General features: G+C 36.9%; 1 protein-coding gene across 2 annotated transcripts in view; it reads left to right on the forward strand.

The window, feature by feature from the left end:
* Positions 1-23,852, forward strand: part of LOC122789364 (rho GTPase-activating protein 22-like) — a 1,062,881-nt gene that overhangs the window by 650,034 nt on the left and 388,995 nt on the right. For both annotated transcript variants that reach the window (XM_044056754.1, XM_044056753.1), the window contains exon 4: positions 9,724-9,797. In XM_044056754.1, the coding sequence (XP_043912689.1) occupies positions 9,724-9,797 (74 nt within the window). The remainder of the gene's footprint in view (positions 1-9,723; positions 9,798-23,852) is intronic.

Genomic DNA, 23,852 nt, shown 5'->3' on the forward strand with positions numbered 1-23,852 from the left:
AAAATGTATTACTAAATATCCTCTCACATTGTCTCTTCTTCCACTCAGTCACCATCTTCCTTCACAGTGCAGGTATGTGTCATATGTTATTACATTTCTATTTGCTTTAAAACTGCAAAGAAAAATGAGTGTGGCTGCAGTGGTGCAGCAGTTAGCATTGTTGCCTCACAGCAAGAGGTTCTCTGGTTTGATTCTCAGCTAGAGCACCTTCTGTGTGGAGTCTGCATGTCCTCCCTGTGATTGACTGAGTTTTGAAGACATGCAGGTAGGTGCATATGTGTATGTGTGTGCCTTTGCTGAAGGTTGGGTGCCCGGCTGGCAACTAGACACCATAGCAACACCACTGATAATCAATCTGTGGATCAGTGATCCACTGTGGCGATCTCTAACTGGGAAAAGACATCACTTTTTTACTGCATAGAAAAATGAATAGACCTTGGCAGTGTATTGTATTTGTACTGATTTCATTCAATTCAAATAAGCTTTTTGTATGATGAGCCTGTGCTCTTCAACAAGTATGTATGTAATTTAAGTTGCTGGTGTTATGGTATATATAACACACTTTTGATTTACTGGTTAATCCGTACTGGTTAATCCAATGAATGTTTACTAGGTGATGGTGTTATACTCCTGCTAAACTTATTTTGGTTTTACATTCATAAACCATCTTACCATCTCTCTACTCTTACAATACCCCATATTATCTTGCTCTCACTTATTGTCGTTGTTCCTCCATCTGTAAGAATAAATATTAACTTTATTGCCTCCATATAATATTACAGTTTAGAAGAGTTTTTGTCTTTTCCTTTCAGGGCCTGTGGTCACTTCCTCCATCACTGACTCTGATACTACAGAAGTTCTGCCACAAACCCAATTCTTTTAACATTTTCGTAATTTTGCAATGTAAGCAAGTTTAACATGAAGGTTTAACTTGCTCTATATTAACTGTAACTAGCATGTGCCTGCCTGTACTGGAAGGTAGATGATTCCACCAAAGAAGTCCTTGCTCTCTAAGTGGAGCACTGTCCTTTATCTTGATCTATAGATTACACTATATATGCCAGTTACTAAGATTCCTGGTTTCTGCATTCACTAAATGATAGAAAACAGGAACTATCAACCTATTAGCCTGAAGAGCCTGGTCTGCAAAGCCATGGAATGTATCATCATAGAACTCATAAACAAAGACATTGCTAACCTCCAAACTCTGGATCCCACCCAGTTCGGGATTGTGAAAGGCAGATCATGCCTCCTGAACCTGATCGACTTTTTTGAGGCAGTCACCAAAGCCGTGGATGAGGGTAAGGGGGTTCACACAGCCTATCTTGACCTCATCAAGGCTTTCAACACCATCCCCCATTCTGGAATTATAGATACTCACTAAACTAGGTATAAATCCCTATGTCACAAGATAGGTTGCCAAATGGCTCACTGACAGAACCCACACTGTAAAAGGTGCAGACTCCAAATCTGACCTCAAGGCAGTGACAAAGTGGAGTGCCACAGGATTCCATCCTGGGACCTCTCCTGTTTGGTATCTACTTCTCTGAAGTACAGGCTAACACAGAAGGCCTCTGGCTGACAAAGTTTGCAGATGACTGCAAACTAGAAGCCATAGTCAAGTCTCCAAATGATGTGGACATCCTACAGAAGGGCCTCACTGAGAGAGATGCCTGGTGTCAGAGCCATGGCCTCAAGCTCAATGCCAAAAAGTGCAGTGTCATCCCCTTTGGTAAAAACTCTGTACCCATGAACTACCACATAGGCAGCAATCTGCTTAACACTGAATGCGTGATAAGAGACCTTGGGACCCAGGTGGACAGTAGTCTCTCCTTTGATAGTCACATCGCCACAGTAGTCAGGAAGTCCTTCTATGTGGCACACCTCATCATAAAAGGGTTCTCATCCAGGAAAAAAGAGGTCATTGTTCCCCTCTACTCGCCACTCATTAGACACATTATAGAGTACAACGTCCCTTTTGGAATGTACCTCACAAGACATCTGCAGCAGCTGGAAAGGCCGCAGAAGTACCTCACAAAGAGGATTACTAGCCTCAAACAAATTCCCTACACTGACAGCCTCAAAAAACTCCAGCGTTACTCGGTAGCATATCGCCTACTCCAAGGTGATCCCTGCCTAACATATAAAACTATGCCAAATCCAGAGCTGTTGGACAATGCTACACCTAAAGAAATCACAATCCCTCCAAGCTACATGCTCTAGGGACCTAAAGCTTGTCACCACAATAAACAGGACATGCTGGAGGTATAGATTCCTGTCTCAGAGACTTCCTATACTCTGGAACAAGCTACCCATCTATGTCAAGCAAAGTTCTTCATTAGCACTCTTCAAGAAAAATCTTGATGAGTGGATGGGAAATAGGAAATACACCCCGGGGATCACTTCTGTGTCTCTGCTGGACAGTGGCACAGGAAAATAACTTTCTTGGGTGACGTAAGCTATGGTACCTTGCTGGCTAGGCTTACGTAGGCCCTTGGGCCAATAGCCTAGTACCTACCTATGAACATGTTCTACTTTGTGTCTCCTTGTTAATTTCTTTATGTCAGCTGTAAACTGATTGTTCTCTATAATAGTTTCCCAAATAAACCTTCACTACTTTCTATCTTAACTACATCCTCATACTCTATCCTTTCAAATTCCTCTATTTCATACATTTCAGAAATAGAAGATACTAGGACAACCTAACTCTCTTCCTTCATAAAAAATACTTCCTACCTAGTTAGCTTCTACCAGCTTTCAGACTCCATCAGCCCTGCAACTTATTGCTTCCTTCATATTCCAACTTCCTCACTACCTGTCATCCATAACATATAGATCCCTTTACTTAATTATGCTACAAAAGCTTATCTTCTATTTTTCTCCTCCTACTGAGCCATCACATATCCTACGGTGACTCAGTAATAGCTCTCAATAACTCTCCAACTTTGTCCCAACTATCTATTCATATTTCCTCCCAAACTCTCCACACATCACACCCAACCATTTTAATGATGCCCATAACCCTTATTCCAACTATAGATTGATTAACTCCATTTCAACTTTAATCAAAATAAAATTAAGTAGAAAAATATTTTACAGAAAACAAGAATCAATAATGCCCTAATGTATAAAATCCTCCTAGGAGGAGACATTCACCATAATCATGGCCCAGCCTATCATAACCAACATCAATACAATTCCCTTCCACATACTACTCTAACTCAGTAATGGTCTACACCCTACCCTGATAATCTAACTTTTGCTGCCATAAATATCAGAAGCATAAGAAATAAAACTATTAATTACATGTCTTGATTACCCAACACAATTCTGATATTTTCAATATAACTGAAACTTGGCTTAAACCCAGTATAAACAATTGCAAAATTATACCCCCTTGGGCTTTTATATCATATGCAATGACTTCAGAAAGTGGAAAGGTGGTGGTATTGCTTTAATATTTCCCAATAACTACCACATTTTCTCCTATAAACCAATACTGAAATTCAAGTTCAGCAGGGCTTCTTATTACTTTGCTGAAAATAAATATGCATACCCCCTGCAACAATACAGCTACAATGGAAAACATCCTACATTGGATATCCATAAAAATTCCACATGAAAGAATACTACTAGGTGATATTTTATTTATTTTATTTTACATTTGTTGACCGGGATAGTCCAACTGAGGCCCGGGGAGAAAATCTCCAAGGTAAACAGATACATTAAAAACGACAGCATATTAAAGATAATATAGAAAGAATGTTACAGATATGGTATTTACAAAGAATACTTAAGCAGACATGAATATACAATTTCACAAGTAAGAGTTACCCCTGGTAACAGTCAGTGGAAAAAATTATACATTAATTAGATTTGTTCCCCTGGTAACAGTCAGGGGAAAAAATTATACAGTAATTAGATTAGTTGTATTCACATTCTTGATGAGAGTTAGCCAGCCTTGTTACAGTGGCAAGGCCAGTTTAGTGCTAAGTGTTGTTGGAGTTTAGTTTTAAATTGGCATAGGGAGGAGAGCAAAATAATGTTGGCTGGAAGAAGGTTCCAGGCTCTTCCTGCAGAGTTTGCAAAGATTGAATAACTGGCTACATTGTTAATTTTGGTTGTCTGAACAAGTAATCTATTCGAGGATCGAAACAGTCCTGGATTGTTATAGGGGTGATAATATTTTTAAGAGCAGGTGTATTATCTGGATTATAAAGGATTTTGTTAGCCATAATCAGTAGGTTATATTGGATTAGACTGGGAAGTTCAAGCCACCCAAGCTGTTTAAAGTTGATGCAGTGGTGTGTTTTTAGGGGTAGGCCAGTGGCAAACCTGGCAATGTGATTGTAAGAGGTTGACAGTCTATTGAGTAAAGTCTTGCTTAGATTAGAGAGAAGGGGGGAAGCATATATTAGTGTTGAAAGCAGGTGAGAGCGTGCTATGGAAATCATAGCTGAAGGGGTTAGGAAAGATTTTATTTTATACAGTGACCCAAGTTTTTTATTGATGGTCTTGATTGTTTGGTTGACATGAAGGTCAAATTTTAGGTTATTATCAGTAATGACTCCAAGTAGTTTAGTGAGGGGTTGGGGTGATTATTGTGCCATCTTTTGCATTTATGGTGAAGGTAAAAGCAGCTGACCTTTGTGTTGGTGAGAATAACAGCATTTTAGTTATTTTGGGATTTAGCAACAATCGACGGTTGGAGAGCCAGTTTTCTATAGTATTAAAGGTGGACTGGGTAGCTGACCTCAAGTGTGAGGGAGATGCAGCTGAGCAAATCAGGGTGGAGTAAGCTTATTGGATACAACTGACATTAGGGATGACTGTATATATGTTGTCGATAAAGACGGAAAACAGTAGGGGCCCTAATATGGAGCCTTGCTGTACTCCAAGGGTGTTAGGTAATAGGTTAGAGAGGTTGTTCTGCCAGAGAACAGCCTGCTGCCTTCCATTGAGGTAGGATTTAAACCATTGAATGGCCTTAAAATTTAGACAGAATGATTGCAGGTAACATTTGGTGATCCACCATGTCGAACGCCTTGGAAAGATCCAAGAAGAGGACTGAGGATATGTGGTTATTGTTTCGATTATTTTTTATGGTATTGGTAAATGCTAGTAGGGCTGAGGTTTGGATGGAAGCCATGTTGGGTATCGTCCATGAGTTGGTTTTGAATTACGTGGTGCATGAGTTGTTTGTGTACACATTTTTTCCATAACCTTAGCTAGTGGAGAAAGTATAGCTATTGGTAATTAATTGGAGAATTCAGTGGGGGAACCTCCTTTATGTAGTGGGATTACGTAGGATGTTTTCCAGATAGTGGGAATTATAGCCTCTGCTGTGGTTTGATTAATTAGTATGGAAACTGGGTAGGCAATGGCCTCCGCTGATTTTTGAAGGTACTCGGCAGGGAGTTGATCAGCGGAGAGGGTGGTGGGTTTTAATTTTTTGATCAAGGTACAGATAAGCGACGTGGACACTGGTTGGAAGCTGAACGAGGGTAGGTTTATAGGAGTGAGACTATCAGGGCAGGGGAGCTGGGAGGTAATCGGCTAGCTAGGGCTTGGATTGTCTCTGTGAAGAAATGGTTAAAACTGTCTGAAACAACTTCAGGTAATTTATTACTGATGGTGGCAGGGTTAGGGATAGATATTTTTCCAGGATGAAGAAGATTATTTAGACCGGCACAGCACTTCTGAGAGTTGTTCTGGTTTGCTGTCTGTAAATTACAGTAGTATTGTTTTTATCTTGTAAAATGGATTATCAATATCTATTGGTTGGACATAACCTCTAACTGCCCTACATCTGACATGAACCTACATAGTTTCACACAACTAATAGCCACACAAATTATGACAAAACATCAAATTATTTACTAGAATGGATCCTACAATCACTGTCTAGCAAATTCACCACTGCAGGTACAATGTCACTATCAGTGAACATTTCCTAGTCTATAAAACTAGACATCTTATATATCCACTCAAACAGTATGCTTATAAAACAACACACAACCTGTCCAATTTAACCAGGAAATATTCATTACTACCATATATCTATTAATTTGAACATCCTAAAAGGTATTCCCTTAAATGACAATGTAACTAAATTTAATACTGCTTTCCTAATAGCCTTGCACCCTCAAGAAGGAAGAGACTAAAAACAATGCAATTTGGCTATCCAGAAACAGTAGAATGCTAATTCAGAATAAAGAAATTGTTGGAAAGAAAGGTAAAAATATAAAATACCACAATATCTTAAACTTCAGAATACTCTGCAACCATACTAAAATGCAGATAAATAAACACAATAAACTATACTATAACAGCTTTCAGAACAATGAAACCTCTCTGAGGTGCAGGCCAAAACCAGTGGGCTATGGCTGACCAAGTTTGCAAATGACTGGTGCCAGAAACATGACCTCAAGCTGAATGCCAAAAAATGCATCATCATCCCCTTTGGGGAGAGTGATGATTTCACATATTATCACATTAATAACAATATCCTAAGCACGCAATCAGTCGTGAGGGATTTGGGCACCCAGGTTGATAGCAACCTGACTTTTGACCACCATGTTGTTTCCATTGAACAGAAAGCTTTCTACATGGCCCACCTCATAAGTAAGGGTATCTTATCCAGGGACAAGGAGGTCATAACATCCCTATATTCTTCCCTTATAAGGCCAATTATTGAGTACAATGCTCCCTTTGGCATGTACCTTGCAAAGCATATGCAGCAGTTGGAGAGACCACAGAGGCTCCTCACCAGGAGAATCCAGGCCCTCACACATCTAGCCTACCAGATAATCTAAAAACCTTGTCCCTCTACTCAGTTTCATACAGACTCCTCAGAGGTGACCTCTGTCTGGCATATGAAGCAAACTCATACCCCGCTTTGATGGGCCTGCTGCACATCTGCAAGTCAAGCTCCACTTGAGTAACCCAACACACGTGACCTCATCCTGGTCTGTGACATCAATAGGACTTGGCGGGACAGATTTGTGTCCCTGAAACTCCCTCATCTGTGGAGTAGACTCACTCTCCACATCAAGCAGGGTACCTCATTATCCCTTTTTTAAGTGCAACCTGGATAACTGGATGGGAAACAGAAAATACACCCCTGGGATTTCACCTGTGTCCCTGCTGGACAGGAGCTTTGGGTTCTGACTAGTTTAAACATGGGCTAAACCCTTGGCTAGGCTTATAAGATCCTTAGGGCTAATAGCATAATAACTTCCTATGATCCTCTATACCCAGCTTTACACTACCTATAAAATTATCCAGAATCCATGTGCTTGTCCAGCACTAACCACCATTTCAAACAATTATGTTTCAACTCATCATTATGCTCCAATGACCAAAAAAATCCTTTGTGTCCTTAAACCTTTTAAAGCTGGGCATGCTCTATACTCCTATCATGTTGCTAAGGCCTGTTATTCCTTGTCTGTACTCATCAGATCATTGCTCTCACCTCAGTCATTTAAAACCATTCTGAAAGTCTTCCTAGCCAAAATCTATCTCTGTATTTATTCAACTCCTGAATAGACTGTATCCCTAAATATGAACACTTCATACCTCGTACCCCCTTTTTCACTCACTTTATAACTTCAATCAGTTTCTCTCTCCTGACTCTCTACCTAAATAAGCCATAACCATGTTTTTTCTCCCACTTCATATTGCAATTCCTGTTTGTATTACACTAACTTACCTTTATTTTTTCTAAACTGGCTAATTTTTAATTTTTTGTAAGTATTAAAACATTGTCAGATAAGTTCTATCTATTCTTAACCATTTTTTCACATTATTGCATTTCTTTCTGTTACCATAACTATTCTTCTAACTATATTTTTTCATTGTACAACTGTCCTTTCCAAATCTGTATTATCATAGTATGTTTTTATTGCACTTTTTTTACTTCACTCAATTACCTTTTGATTTATTAATTTGTTCTATGTTTTAATTGCTTTCACTATGAAGCTTTTCTCCCCAGGCCTGCACAGAAAATTGACACCTATCCAGACTATCCATGCAGACTTTCCCAGTAATCAAATGTCAACAAATAAATAAATCTATCTATATATGCACATACAGATGTTGACTGTTAGAATGTCGACCACATAACATTGAAAATGGGAACATTGGCACATTAATACTTCTGAAAAGAGGAACAACTTGGTGGAACTTGCTTGGAACAAACTTCCCCTTGAATTACGTTCAATCTCCCACACCTCACACTTTAAAAATGAACTAAAAGCTTATTTTCTCAATTCCAGAACCTGCCCTTGCCATGACCCTACCTAGTCTTCCTTCTCTTTATGTACCCTCAAAAGGACCATACTTAGTACCTCATTACACCTCTCTCTCCAATGTGTCTACTATGCATTTGCATAATTTTATACAAACAACATTTTTTTATTGTTGACCTATTGAACTATATCAATGTAAAATTGTTACTTAGCTTCTTTTTAATGCAACTTTAACTTTATGCATGTAACCCAACATATGTGAATCTTTTTGCTATAACTGCTATTATATCAGTATTGTTTAAAATTGTACTTGTTTAAAATGTACTACTGGAGTTTTTCTCCTTGGGTCTCCACTGAAAATGGGCCACAAGCCCAGTTGGACACACCCGGTTAACAAATGTTAATAAATGTCAATAAATAAATAAATAAGCTTTGGCATATCCAAAAACGTAAAACTAAAAAAAAAAAAACATTAATTTTTTTTTTTTTTTTTTTTAGCAGGGAAACAAACCTCCCTGCATCCCCCACACCTCTGCTAAAGAAACTCTAGGACTGCACAATCCCTGGGGCAAGAACAAGTTTCCCAGCCCTGAGGATTCTCCATTCTTGTTTACCTGTTAGCCATCTGCTTAGTCCACCTGACTTTGTTAACTACACAGGTATTATCCAAACATAGGTTTAACAATATGCAGTGCTCAGATATAGATACAGCTAGATATAGATGCAGATATAGATATAGATATAGATGTGTGTGTGTGTGTGTGTGTGTGTGTGTGTGTGTGTGTGTGTGTGTGTGTGTGTGTGTATATATATATATATATATATATATATATATATATATATATATATATATATATAAGTAAATCGGTATCATAATTTAAAACTGGCAAAGTGGATTTCCAAGGATTTTATTTCTTCTTCTTCTCTGCTCACCATTAGTATAATGAGAAACCAGAGCTAACCTGCCATTTATAAACCTGTTAGTAACTGTAAGTTCAGCTGAGAGCACTTACAATTCTTCATTAGAAAGGAAACCCCTACACACATCTTTGATTTATGTCATTTTAAAAGAAATGTTTGTACAGCTAAACATATAAATAGATGTGGTATTCTATAATTAGCTATGCATGTATTTGCGTATGCATGCTGAGCTCTGGTAATTAACCTAAAGAATATATTTAACTTACCTAAAAGCAGTGTAAATAAGAAAATATTAAGTAATCCATGGTTGTGCCAACTAAATAACAGCTTAAGCTTTAGTGCAATTTTAAGACCACTTTATTCACCAAAAGTAGCTAATATTGCAGGGGCTACAATTTCAATTAATGTAGGTGTCTCAGACAATGTACTTTGAACTGCGCAATGCAGAATGTAGGGATAGGAAATCAGTAATGACAGCCCAGGTATTAAAGTACCAAAGAACATGAAATGATTTTTGTCAGAAAAATGTTTATACTTTTTTTTTCTTTCCAAGGGACAAAAGGAACTGGCGATGCAAGTGAAGACTCTTCCTCAAGCAAATCGAAACCTTCTCCACTACATCTGCAAGTAGGTGATACTGTATGAATATCTGAGAATATATCCAGCAAATAGCAAGAAATTAAAATAATAGCTGTATCTTATGTCCTGCATGTTCCATAGCCCTTATGACAATGCGATTTATGTTCAGGCTTGTATCACTTGCTAAATGTATTGACACTAAAATGCATAACTGCATCTGGCAACATTCCAAGCATAAGTTTTGCAGGTTTTACAGGACTAAATTTCTATTACAGACTGCAAGTCTCATTTTTAGAGTTCATGTATACAGATTATCTTAATAGTATGAAATGATTAAGTAAGCAACATCTCTCAAAAACATGGTCTAGCCTGAATAAAACATGACTCCGTCACATTATCTGCATACTGAAAAAGTACGCTGATTTTCAAGAAGTGTCTGCTGTGGACTAAGCTGTTTACTTAGAAATTATAAGAAGCATCTCTTAGTTTGGTTGCTGCACCGTAAAAGGGTTGAGTGCAGGCAAAGATGCCATGCCACCCTGAACAAAAAATGAGAAGTGTTATTGTACTGAGCTAGACTATCCATGTCAATGCTATGATACCTGAATATCCTGCACTCAGCATACCCATTCACCCAACTAATGTGTTGTGTTTTCTATATGAGGCTATTGTATATGAGGTGCGCATATGTGAATTCCTCTAGAATTGTTTTGACTGGGTCAAAAGGGCAGTAGGATGATAACTATTGAGAGAAGATGTAGTACCTCCATTATTTAGTGGCACTATGAGGGCCTATTTCTGGATGGCAAGCACTCTTGCTTCCTTTATCAAGTACTTGATTATTTTTGAAGGAGAGTAGGCAGTGGATATGGATGCAACTTTCAAGAAACATGTTGATGAAATTTGATTCAAATTTCAGTATAAAAAGGAATTCACAGACCATGAATGTTGAGGTAACAGTCTGAAACATGAGAACAGGGCACTGAAGATTATATCCAGCAAATGGCAAGAGATGAAAATAATATATACCTCTCAACTGTACAATTGTTAGCACTAAATTTAGCCCCTTTTTGATTTCCAGTTTCATCAGACTTTAACCTGATTTACTAACAAGGTGAAATGAAATGATTTTAACACTTTTACTTTTAAATTAAACTAGTGCCTTAAACACTTTGTAACACATGATTAAGCAAATTACAATAAAATGAGGGTGGAAAATAGTTGTATTTGTTCTTTTAAAAAAGCAAAATGGTAGAAAGCTAAGTGACTCTAAAATTACTTTCTATGCCTGCTGGAAATTGCAGTTATGTCAAAATACCACTACAATTGTTACAACCACAGAGGAACCGGGTGTATGTTCTCATATTTAATTGGAAAAGCATTGGAAGAGAACAGTAAGTAAAAAAACTATGTTGACAGTGTGAGTTGTTGCAGTTGAAGGCAGTTTATTTACTTTTTACTGATCGCTGTTAAAACAATCATTGATGGTATTGGTCTTTGGGTCACTATATGTGTCATACAGCAGCAAGCTTTAGTACATTGTTTTTGTAAAGTTTTGCAATTTTGTGTTGGCTGTGCAGAGTTGGAGTATGTTTGACTGTTATACAAGTTGAAATACATTACTGTGGTTATTTGTTTTATTGATCATACATCTGAAGTGCACAAAGCATCTTGGCTATTTTATCAAAAACTTCAGAGAAACTATTTGTAAGTTTTGTAATGTGCCATATTTTTTTGGAAGAGCTTTACAATTGTTAATCTGTGGAATAAGGAAGTGGCTTTCTTGGTGTGTAGCTCATTATATTAGCTTGCTTTTCAGGATGCTAACAAATATGTTTACCTTAGTTTCTGTGTAGCAAAGTTGGTTTGATTTTTTCTGAATTCATTTCCGATGTGCAGGAGGTGAGTCGAGGATTGCAGTAAAGCACGAGTACCACAATTACTATGGTATTTAACTTTGGCATTAGATTGAGGTGATGTTGTAGATAGTTTGATGTTATAGAAGTTTACTTAGCTGATGTTTTGGGATATTCCCAATTATGTTCTTAATCAGATTTATTTCAGTGTTACTGTTACTGTTATGCTATAAGGCTTTAATTCTAAATGAGCGTTGTTCAATATCTTGCATTTTGTAAAGTACTTTGGATAAATCTTCTATAATAAACTTGAACTTAAAGACATCTGAGGGAGACATATTCAGTGTAGTAGTTATAACTAATGGCGATTGTGTAAGCCTGTGCTTGAAACGGGTCTAAATCAGTTTATCAAAAACTTTCTTCATTGAACACTTTTTCATTGAACCATATTCATCAAACCACTTTTTATCGAACCTGTAAATCAGTGAAACTTTTTCCCAGGGAAAGGAGGTAGGTGGCCGTTGTTATATATTTGCCCTTTTCCTCAATGTAGTATAATCTCAGAGTTGGTATATGTAAATGGGGGGGCACAACCCCCCCCCCCATATTAGTTTGTTTAAAATTATGTATTTTTGTTACGATCAGTGGCCAAGTAATGTTTTTTCTCTGGGAATATGTTTTGCTGATTTGACAGTTAGCTGAAAAGTGGTTTAATGAATATGGTTAGATGAAAAGGCATTCAGTGAAGAATGTTTTCGATAAACTGATATAGACCCAGTGGAAAGTGAATGATCTCTGCTGTTTGAACAGAGTTAAACAGTCATTGATCTGGCTTTGTAGGGATAGAGAAAAAAAAAAGAGTAGGATTACATTGCTGTGGCCACTGTTTATCATAGTCACATCTAGCTTGTACACAGTCATTAATAAAGTGGCTATATTGATGGATACTTAGACCATATATTTAAAAAAGTGACTAGCCTTCATTATAGTTTTTCTAATGCAGAAGGAAGCATCTTTTGTTTTGTTTGGTTATAGCAAAAGAAAACCTGCTATCCATGTTCTGTGTACATTAACTGCATACATACAACAAAGTGTAGATAGTGAAATGCATAGGCAAGACAAAAGACATAGTGAAATGCAGATTCAAAGTTATAGGTGGTGAGCTGCTGCTACTTGAAGTGAAGTTATAATGAACACTTCTACATTTCCCACAAATATAATCCAATACAGTTGCACTTACACCCAGCCTCCTCCTACCTTCTGTATAGTATTACCACAGATATCACTTTAAATTCAGTGATTGCTGATAATAAAAAATACATAGGCTATCAATCCATCAAATCAGCAGCCATAATGCCTAGATAAAACATTACCAGACCATCTGAATCTGAGATGGGAACCAAAGTCATCCAGATATATGTTGGGAACAAAGTTTAGCATTTAATCATCGTCTCCTGAGCTTGCAGAACAATCTTGTGTGCTGTTTTATTTTTGGTTGTTAATCTATAAAGCAGTTATGGAACACAGGAAAGGGGTCAAATCTGTTTTAATTTCTGAAGATTTTTGCTTATTCAAGGGCTACCCATCAGCTTATGGGATAGTAGAAGTTTATGATTACATGAGCTTCTCCCTTATATTCTCATGAAATGTAAATGATACAGAGCATCTTAGAAGAGCCACCTTAAGAATATCTAAGTAGAACAGTTTTTGTATCTCTTACCATTGACCCTACAACACTTCATGTTGGGACAAACATCTGATCTTTGTGCCAGTCTGCTCCTAGAATAATCCCTTCCACTTATATTTTTGATAGTCGAGCATTAAATGCTTTCCTTCACCAAGAGCTTTCCTCAAACTCCCTCCTTCATAACATAACGAAGAAAGCAAACTAAAATAGGTATTGGGGTCCTCTGGGCTGTGTGAGAAAGAGACAATACCCAATGAGCACATTCCAGATGAAGGTCATCAGACAAAATATTGAATTATCCAGACAGTTTAGATTTTAAAAAGCCAATACAGCCTACCCCTTCCAATCTTTCAGGAGCTCTGATTACCCTCAGGTTCTTCTGGCAGCTTTTATTCTCCAAGAATGTGAGCTTGCCCTTGGGCATAACTGCTTTGGCTTCCGCATTCTAAAAATGTTGTTGCAACTCCTTTACATCTTGGTCTTGCATACACAACTGAGCTGAGGGCTCTGACACCTCTGTTTCAATTTTTTGATTTTATCATCCAGTGATAAATATATTCCATACATGAGATGTTAATTTTACGGAGTTCCTCCATCAGGGACCCTAATTTGTTAACATACCTTTCCACCGTTAACTGTGCCATACTGTCTTTCTCCAGTTTGTCTTCAGACAATCCAGTAGATCACTGTTCTTGGCCTCTCAAACAACTGGGGAACACAGACCTCCAATTCTTCTAATGTCTAGAGTGCTGAGACATTCAGACTTCAACACACAGCAATAACACATGACTGTCGCTAAGAGCTTCTGAGATTACCATCCACCAAAAATGACCACAGAACCATGCAGTTTACATATCTCTGCTCCTACCAAAAGTCCAGCTATTTTTAATAACAAGCAGATGTGGTGCACATAATCAGTTTATTGGCTATACATGATGGGTATTGAGGCTTTCTATGCATAATAATGTCTGAACCCTGCTGTAATTTATTCACAGCTACAGTCCTTGGTCTGGCTTGGTAGGGAAAGTATCTTACTGTGTGAGTGTGTGTGTGTGTGTGTGTGTGTGTGTGTGTGTGTGTGTGTGTGTGTGTGTGTGTGTGTGTGTGTGTATATGTGTGTGTGTGTGTGTGTGTGTGTGTGTGTGTGTGTGTGTGTGTGTGTGTGTGTGTGTGTGTGTGTATGTGTGTGTGTGTTTGTGCCTGTGTAATAATGAGTGTACTGGGGACAGGGTTATATTTTGTTATTAAATGAAAATATTAGTGCTTGTTTGTAGATATATTTTTGTCACTTCTTCAAAGCAGGAGTAGGTGCATCCTTTTAGCTTGGGCATACTTGACTGTGACGGACTGTGGGCTCAAAGAGCTGAAGGTAGTGGGATAACCTATGTTTTGACATTGACTATTGCATTGTTATAATTTCAAAGCATTCTTACTGCAAATATCTTTATAGTTATTTCTCAATAAATATGCATATTCTTTTCCTGATTTTATTTAAATGCACATCAAATAATATCATCAGCGCACTGGCATGGTGTTAGTCTCTACATTATGCTTGGTTTCCACTGGAACCATTATAGAACTTCTCACCAATTAACAAGTTAATTTATTGTCAGAAGAGTTTCAATAATAGAGTGGGGCATGGCAAGGATGGCTAACTGAGAGCTGCATCTGCTGAAAGCTCTGTGACTGAAAACATTTCTCTGACAGAAAATATAATAAAAAATTTAAATGTGGAGGTACGTGTTAGCTAATTTTATTCAGTAACAACCAGATAAAAAAATATAGCTTCAAGTTATTTAAAGGCTGTAGCTTTCCTGTCAGAATTTCAACTACTTTGTTGAGAGAGAAGAGACTTCAACATGAGCCACTCAAGAAATGGTATTGAAGATTCTTGTGTTAAAAAAGACATCCAGTCAATAGTATCTAGTCTACAGGCTCTATTACTTAAAATAGACAAACTGGATACCAAACTAGAAAGTTTTAAAGAAGAGATCAGAAAGAAGATGGAAGATTTAGAAATTCTTATAAAGCAAAAAAGTGCACAAACTAGCATAATGGAAGAATTTTTTAATGATTATGAAGGGAGAATAACTAAAGGTGAGTCTCAGACCCAATTTCTTTTAAAACAAAACAACTGGCTCATCGATAAAGTTGATCATTTAGAAAATAAACTGAGATGAAATAACATTAGAACTTATGATATAACTGAAAAGTATGAGGGTGACAGTATAATAAACTTCTTAACAACTTGGCTACATAAAACATTAAAGTTACCTGAAACTTATCTTTTGAAACTGAAAGAGCACATGGATCCCTGTGAGCACCTTCACCTTCAAAGAAGGAAAACTCATCACCATGTTCAACTATAGTAAAGTTTATGAGTAGCTTAGAAAAAGATCACATATTAAACACAGCATGGCCCAGCCCACCTAATAAAATAGGATTTATATGTAGTCATACTTGACAATGATTATTCCAGTAAAATAATGATGAAAGAAAATCCTGTTTACCACGGATCAAAGAAGCTAAAAAAACAGTATTAAACTCACTTTGGTGTTTCCTGTAGTGCTGGAATTATTTCATTCTGAATGAACTAAAATATTTAACACTCTGGAGGAGGCATCGACTTTTGTTAACAAAAGTAAAGTCCTTAATAATACTGAAGAAATGGATTGGAACAGTGTATCCCTCAAGAGACAGAGTGAGCTGAATTCTTGAAAAACTGTTTCAAAAATTAAAAAATCTTGAAAACAAGGGACTTTTATTTTCTGATTGCAGGACTTTTACTTTCTTAAACAATACATTTGCCCTTTAAGTTACATGTTTGTTTTGGACTTTAAGCTTCAGAGCATATGTAAATATCTATTCATATTTTACTTTTACTTTCTTAAACAATACATTTGCCCTTTAAGTTACATGTTTGTTTTGGACTTTAAGCTTCAGAGCATATGTAAATATCTATTCATATTTTAGGCCAAAACATTTTTCATGATGAGAAATATAAATGGTTAGTTTTACTGTTTTACTATATTTACAATGACAGACTTAATATATTTAATTTATCTAAACTTGTAAGTGTGTTTCTAAATGTTAATACATAATTCATGTAAGAGAATGTTATTAAATTATAAGCAATAGACTTGGTAACTTTAAGATATATAAGTTAAGAACTTTATTTTGTTTGTCTAACTATGTTTAGTATGTACATTGCTGAGGATAATTGAATGTCAGATCTACAGTAATGTGCTAATTAGAAATGTTAATATGCTGCTGATTTTTGTTTCCTTTGTTCTTGTGTAACACATTCTTTACATAGGTCATTTATGAAGCAAGTAACACTTAAAGAAATCTTGAGAACAAAATAATGCTTAAGTTGTGTCAGAATGCTGGATTCTCACTTGCCTTGCTTCCCACCTTGAGCTATTTTGAAGCAAATTCATAGGTTCATAGGTGTTTACTAGGCTAACAACTGCAAGGGCTTTTTTAAGCCTAGCCATGCATCCCAAATCTCTGACAAGTTCTGAAACCCTTGATAAGTGTAAGCATGGGCCTGGGAGATGAATCATTTACAGGTTACCTGTTTGCATTAGAGACATAGGTGCCAAACCAGGGATGAATTTGCGGTTCCACATCCAATTGTCCAAATTGCACTTAAATTGGGATAGAGAGGAACTCTGCTTCACATGGATGGGGAGCCTGTTCCATAAACTGGGTAGTCTCTGGGATACATACCTATCTCTCCAGCAAGTCCTATTTATATCACAGGTAAGGTTTAAGTCTTTAGAACTGGTAATTCTGCTACTGTTTGTTTTGTGGATATGCAGGTGGTCAGAGTGGGTTCTGACAATGCCCTGTATGCCAGGCATAGATATCCTCTCAACAGCCTGTAGGAGACAGAATACAGGGATAGAGCCTTGAGGCAGTCTGCATAGGACAGATTACTTACACCCTCTATTCTTTTAGTGAGGGACTTCTGTGGATGTTTCAGTTGTTGGATAGGCCTGGTTAGGTGCATCCAAAATGGTGCATTGTACTCAATGATAGGTCTGATCAATGCCAAATACAGTGGAAAAATGACTTCCTTGGACTTAGATGCCATACCTTTGTTTATAAGTTGCACAACATAAAATGATTTCCTCACCACTGTAGACACATGATGATCAAAGGCTAGATTACTATCTATGTGTGTCCCTAAGTCCCTGACTACTGGGTCAACTCTAAGAGGTGTGTTGAAAATGGCTACAGAAAACCACTAAGTCAGAAATGAAAAACAGGGATAAAGCCTAGGGGCACTGGTGCAAAACCAAAACCCCATCAACTAGACAGAAATTCCTAGAACTACGCAATAGAGTTAAAAAGCTAATAAAACAGGACAAATTCCAGTAGTACCAGTCTGCCCTAGATACCTCCCAACACAGCCCCAAACAATTCTGGTCCTCCATAAACTCCATCCTCCACCCAGGTAAAGTCAGTACCCTTCCTCCTAACATCCCTCACTCCTCCAAAAATATTGCTACCTCATTCAACACACACTTCACACAAACCATACTATCACTAGCTAAACAACACAACCCCCTCCCCTCCAACCCACACCTTCAACTAGTAATCTCCCCACTGCCTTCTCTTTTTCTCCTGTACCTACCTCCAACATAAAAAAATATCTTAACTAAACTTAAGACCACCAAATTAGCAGCAGACAACCTCCCAAGTGAATACCTACAAATCACAGCTGATGTTCTGGCCTACACAGTATCCATCTTGATTAACCGATCTCTGTCAGAAAGGTACGTTCCCACACTGTGGAAAGTATCACATATAATTCCCCTCCACAAAGGCGGCCCCTCCACAGAACTAACCAATTACCGCCCCATAGCTATTCTCTCTCCACTCTCCAAAATACTAGAGAGATGCATACATTCTCAGGTCTCAGACTACCTCCTTACTAACAACCTCCTTTCCAATACTCAGCATGGTTTCTGACCAAACCATAGCACCACCACTGCCTTACTGTCCTTTACTAACACTATCCTTCAGCATAAAAACAATGGCTATCTCTCCTCTGCTACTTTCCTAGACCTATTTAAAGCATTTAACATGGTCCCACACAAACAAATCATCTCTGTCCTCAATAACCTATCCTTCTCTCAATCAGTCACCAACTGGTTTCAGAGTTACCTGTCTGACTGCCAACAAGCCATTGTATGGCAGAATGACATATCTCCCCAACTACCTGTCTACATAGGGGTTCCCCAAGGATCCATCCATGGACCCCTACTCTTCTCTGTTTTCACCAATAATCTAGCCTCTGCCATCAAACATGGCACACTCATACAATACGCAGATGACTCAACCATCATCTGCTCAGCCCAGTCCCTACCCAAACTGCAAAATGTCACACAGGAAGCCTTTTCCTCTGTTGAAACTTGGTTATCCGATGCCCAATTAATACTCAAGCCAAACAAAACTAAACTACTCATCTTCCAACCCACCAAACATACTCAAAACAACTCTCACTTTAGCATCACAGCAAAAGACAACACCGCTATATACCCAACTGAACACACCAAATTGCTAGGAGTGGAAATAGACAATAAATAAAATTTGGCATTCACATATCCATGACCATAAAAAAGTCCACAAAAACTAGGAGCATTATACAGAAATAAGCAACTTCTCACCAAAGCAGCAAAGATTTCAGTAGCAAATTCCCACCTTATCTCCACCCTACTTGATGCCTCTCCAATATATACCAACCTAAGGCAATGCGATCTAAACAAGCTAGAGACCTGCTACAACAAAATTGCCAAATTCGCCACAGGGACATCCTACCATAGTCACTACTGTCTCTCACTTGCTGAATTAGGCTGGCTTGAACTCCCTCACCTCCTTCAATGGTATCAACTATCACTCACCCACAAACTAGTAAACCATCCACTACATGTCCCATCCCTCCAGAATCTACTCCAACCCTATCGCACCACCAGACCACTAAGATCTAGCAACAAAAATCACTTGCAGATCACTAAAGCCAATAACTCTGCTGGTGAAGCACTATTCTCTTGCACCATAGCCAAATTATGGAACTCCCTCCCACCCACAATTACCTCCATACCATCATGCACCCACTTCAAAACTTTACTAAAAGTGCACCTAAAAACATGCTGGCTATGCCCTTGCAACTCCCACTCTAATATCACCCATCCCATCCAACCACTACCTTTCTTTCCACCCTACTAACTACCTTGATTATAGCAAGCTCAGATGCTTATAAGCCTAGTGCTTATTATATAGCAGGAACTTCTTATTGTAACATTTGTTAATGTCTGTTATGTACTTCACAGATAAAGATTCTAGTTGTCTACTGATGTACTATGTTCTTTGTCTGTAAATATGTTTGTAATTAATTGCTATGTTAAATTGTTAATCGCTATGTAATCCAATGTAACTACTGTCTGTTTATTTTAACTGTGGAGCTTTTCTCCCTGGGCCTCCGCTGAAAATGGACCTACGTCCAGTCGGACACTCCCGGTCAACAAATGTAAATAAATAAATAAATAAATAAATAAAATATGATAGCAGGGACGGATGACTTCTCAAAGGATACTATTATGCATTCCTTGGCATTTAGTTTTAGTACATGGCTTTGACACCAGTTATTTGTCTGTGTCAGCCCCCCCTGGAGAACATTTATGTCAGTGTGAGATTCAATGACAGCTCCTAATTTGCAATCATCTGCAAATTTAGTCATCCAGAGACCACTGACATTAGCCTTGACTTCTGAGAAGTAAATTCCAAAAAGGAGCGGTCCAAGGACTGATCCCTGAGAGACTCCACTTGTGACTGGCCTCCTTGTAGAGGTGGACTCCACAAGTCTAACTTCCTGGGTCCTGTCTGTGAGCCAGTTGGCTATCTACTGGGTGACATACAGGTTTGTACCTAACCTCTTGAGTTTGTCAATAATTCCAGAGTGGGGTATTGTGTCATATGCCTTGGCCAGGTCAAGGTAGGCAGTGTGAAAACATTTTACACTCATCTATTGCTTTGGTGACCTTTTCAAAGAAGTCCACTAGGTTGATTAGGCATGATCTGCCCTTGAAACCAAACTGTGTTGGGTCCAGTGTCTGGAGGTTTACTATAGCTCTATTGATTTTTGTGAAAACAGAAAGGAACTTTCATTTTCTTTCTTTTATTGAAGTATATATGTGAGAAATCTACTCAAAATATTTTTTTTTCTTTTCCTAGAAGTGACGAATTGGTAAAACAAAAGCTACAGTAATATTTTATATACTGAGCTGTTGCTGACTTATAATTTTCTTACATTTTGCTGAATATTAATAGCTTATGCTGTAGTGTTATTAACATATTAATGGAAAGAAGTAAAGTTAGATGATACCGATTAGAACAATTTAAAAGACTTAAGAATAAGAAACTTACTGGGGAAATTAGCAGCTACACTGTGTTGTGAGTTGTCAGTTTGAAATGTCATAATTGAATTCTAATATCAGGATGTGAAGCTTAGATCAGAACAGCAGTTTGCATGCCAAAAACATACATTCAAATTTAGCAGGCATTATTTTATATATAGTCAAGATTGCTTGTAATACTAGAATTAATACGAAGAGTTAACATCTTATGAATAGTATGCAAATGCACAAGGAATAAAATATCTGATATATAAGATTAATAAAAGAGCAGTATCAGTAAGTTAATAAATATATACACATGCTATAAACTCTATTAGAGAACTGATGATTAAATAATGGTTTGATGAGATATTTTAGAAATACAAGTTATATAGAATAAGGTAGAATATTAGTGGGAAAATAAGGCAGAAAAATATATTTAAGAAACAAACTGCTTTTAAGAAAGATATGTATTGCATATACATGCATATGGCAGAAATGTGAATATATACATTTGCATAGAAAATCATATAAAGACATTTGGAAATAATGTGAAAACTGAAATTTGAAGCATGCACATGTGAACTTTGAAGCTTTTTGCATATTGTATGTTGTTAGATTAACTAAGATTATCGGAAATAACTCATTTCGTAGGTCAAAGATGAAATATGAGACTTATTTTGTTGAATCAGTGCAACCATTTTAATAGAAAGTAAAGTAGATTTCCAATATGTTTGACCCAGGAAGAGAAAATGGGATTTGAATTAAGTACATTGTAACTTCTGAATACAATATAGGCTGCATTTTTTTTACTCTGTAGAAGTAGTAAGGCATTCTCTTTAACCTCAGTAGTGTACATATTTTTATAAAGGAGTTTAATTAGATCAAGGATTTTAACATATTTTAATATTTGTCATGTTGAGTGTTAAACAATTTTGAGATATAGACACGTGTACTTTAAAAATTAATTCTGAGCTTGTGTTAGATCTAGAAAATATGTGTATATCTTTTAGCATGATAAATATATATGCATTGATTCCTCTTTTATATAATAGTTTAATATGATATGGTTACCTGTCACCTGTAAGCTTACAGATATATTTATCTCTTCGGGTTCCACCCTTTTCTACTTATTTATTTAGAGACTTTAGTTATAATGTTGAATGAGCAAATAATGTAGAAATATTTAATGGATAATTTATGCTACTATTACATAAATAGGTATATAGTACACTATTTATTGGATTATTTAATATTTGTGATTAATAGAAGAGGATTCTTAAACATTTATGTAGTAATGGGGGGATAGTTTTAAATGGCAAATATATATAATTAATAGTCTGTTATTATTTTGACTAATATATAATGTTATATTAAAAATTAGTACATCACGGCAGCTTTTGGATAGTTTTTGATGATTTTTTTAGGTGTTGGTAGGTAGATAGTATAGTAGTTCATCTATTTCATAGACTACTAGGAACTTTGGTATCCATGGTAGGTTGTCTTTTATTAACAATATATACGGTTATAGTTGTAGACATATCTTTCTTTTTGTTATGTACAAGTTTTAGTAGTTTAGTTTTTAGAAAGGAAGGATTCAATAATTTGGAATATTAAGGTAGTGTTGATGGAATGCATTAGAGTCTTATAACTGAATTAATATGATAGATAAATGTGTCCTCTTATCTTTTAAAATAAATCTTTTTACATATACAGTATTGATAGTTTTAATCTATTATTTATTATTGTAAATTGAATAAGGAATGGCAACAAAAATAAATCATTAATGAGATATCTAAAATTAAATACAGAAGACATTATAGTCTTGCAAGAGACTCTCATTTGACAGGTAAAGATATACAGTATTAAATAACTTAGGTTACAAAATGTTATCATCTGCTTCTTTTAAGAAAAAGAGGAGAGGAACTGCTATACTTTGGATTAAATGTACTGTTATGCCTAAGGTTGTGGAATCCATTAATGATCCCAAAGGAATGTGTACATTTGAAATACCATGGGAAACTCTGTACACTAGCTAATTCTTACTCGATCCCTGGATACAAGAGTGGCTAACAATCACTTAAACTTGCCACAAAGTCATTGGAAGAGTAGTTTAATTTTAGCAGGAGATTTTAAATACATATGTAGTATAGAAAGGTTTACTATCATAATTTCGAAAATAAAAAAAAAGTGTACTTATTAGCGAAGTCTTTCACCGAAAGTACACAATACCGAACGTCCATATTGTCGGAAAACAGCTGTTAATTTCGAACATGTCACACACGACATTTTTGACACTTAGCAAGCCCACCCTTCCCTTAACTCCCTAACTAGCTAGCCTAAAATCCTGTTTATGCAGGGGAGCAAGCCCCCCTGCACCTCCTGTGGGGGACTACGCCCCCCACACCCCCAACTTAATATTCCAACTCCGAGATCACACTACAGTGAAGGAAAGGGATGTATTTCCCTAACCGCGCTGTACCATGATCCCTTTACATGAGCGAACGTTATAATTGTGAATGCACAGTCCATTCACAATTATACCGTTTGCTCACATAACCTGCCGAAATATGAAGTATTCGAACATCTGTTGTTCGAATACTTCATAGCCATGCAATTGCATGGCGAAATTTTAATGGTAAACCGTATAGAAGATACAAGTGAACAGAAGAAAGCTAAATAATGTCATCAGCTAAAGCACAAAACAGATGGATTAGTAGTAATATTTTAGTTGATTTAATAGCAAAAGCAGAAGAGACATTATTGTTCTTCACTCATTATTCTTATGTGCATGGGATCACAAACTATAACTGATAGGATGTTTGCCTCTACAGATTTACTTAATATAGTGAATTATTTTAAAACTATTCCTTGTCCTTTATCTGATCATAATGCATTAAATATATTCATGGATGTAAGGAAATGTTGATTATTTATAGAATCTCAGTACATATGATGAAATTAAAAGAAGTTATGAGCTACCGTAAGGAACAAATTGAGAATTTTTTTATCTTTGAATGATAATGGTCAGGTTAGTAAAGTCATAGGGCCGGGTTCATGAACGGCCAAATTCTGTGCAGGAACAGTATAGCAGCTCCTGCACGCAATATGGCCACTGTGCGATCCAGGATAGGGCTGTTTTTACATGCACGAGTGG

This window comes from Protopterus annectens, chromosome 14.part0 (genome assembly GCF_019279795.1).
Source record: "Protopterus annectens isolate FY-2018-M chromosome 14.part0, PAN1.0, whole genome shotgun sequence".
Lineage (NCBI taxonomy): Eukaryota > Metazoa > Chordata > Ceratodontiformes > Protopteridae > Protopterus > Protopterus annectens.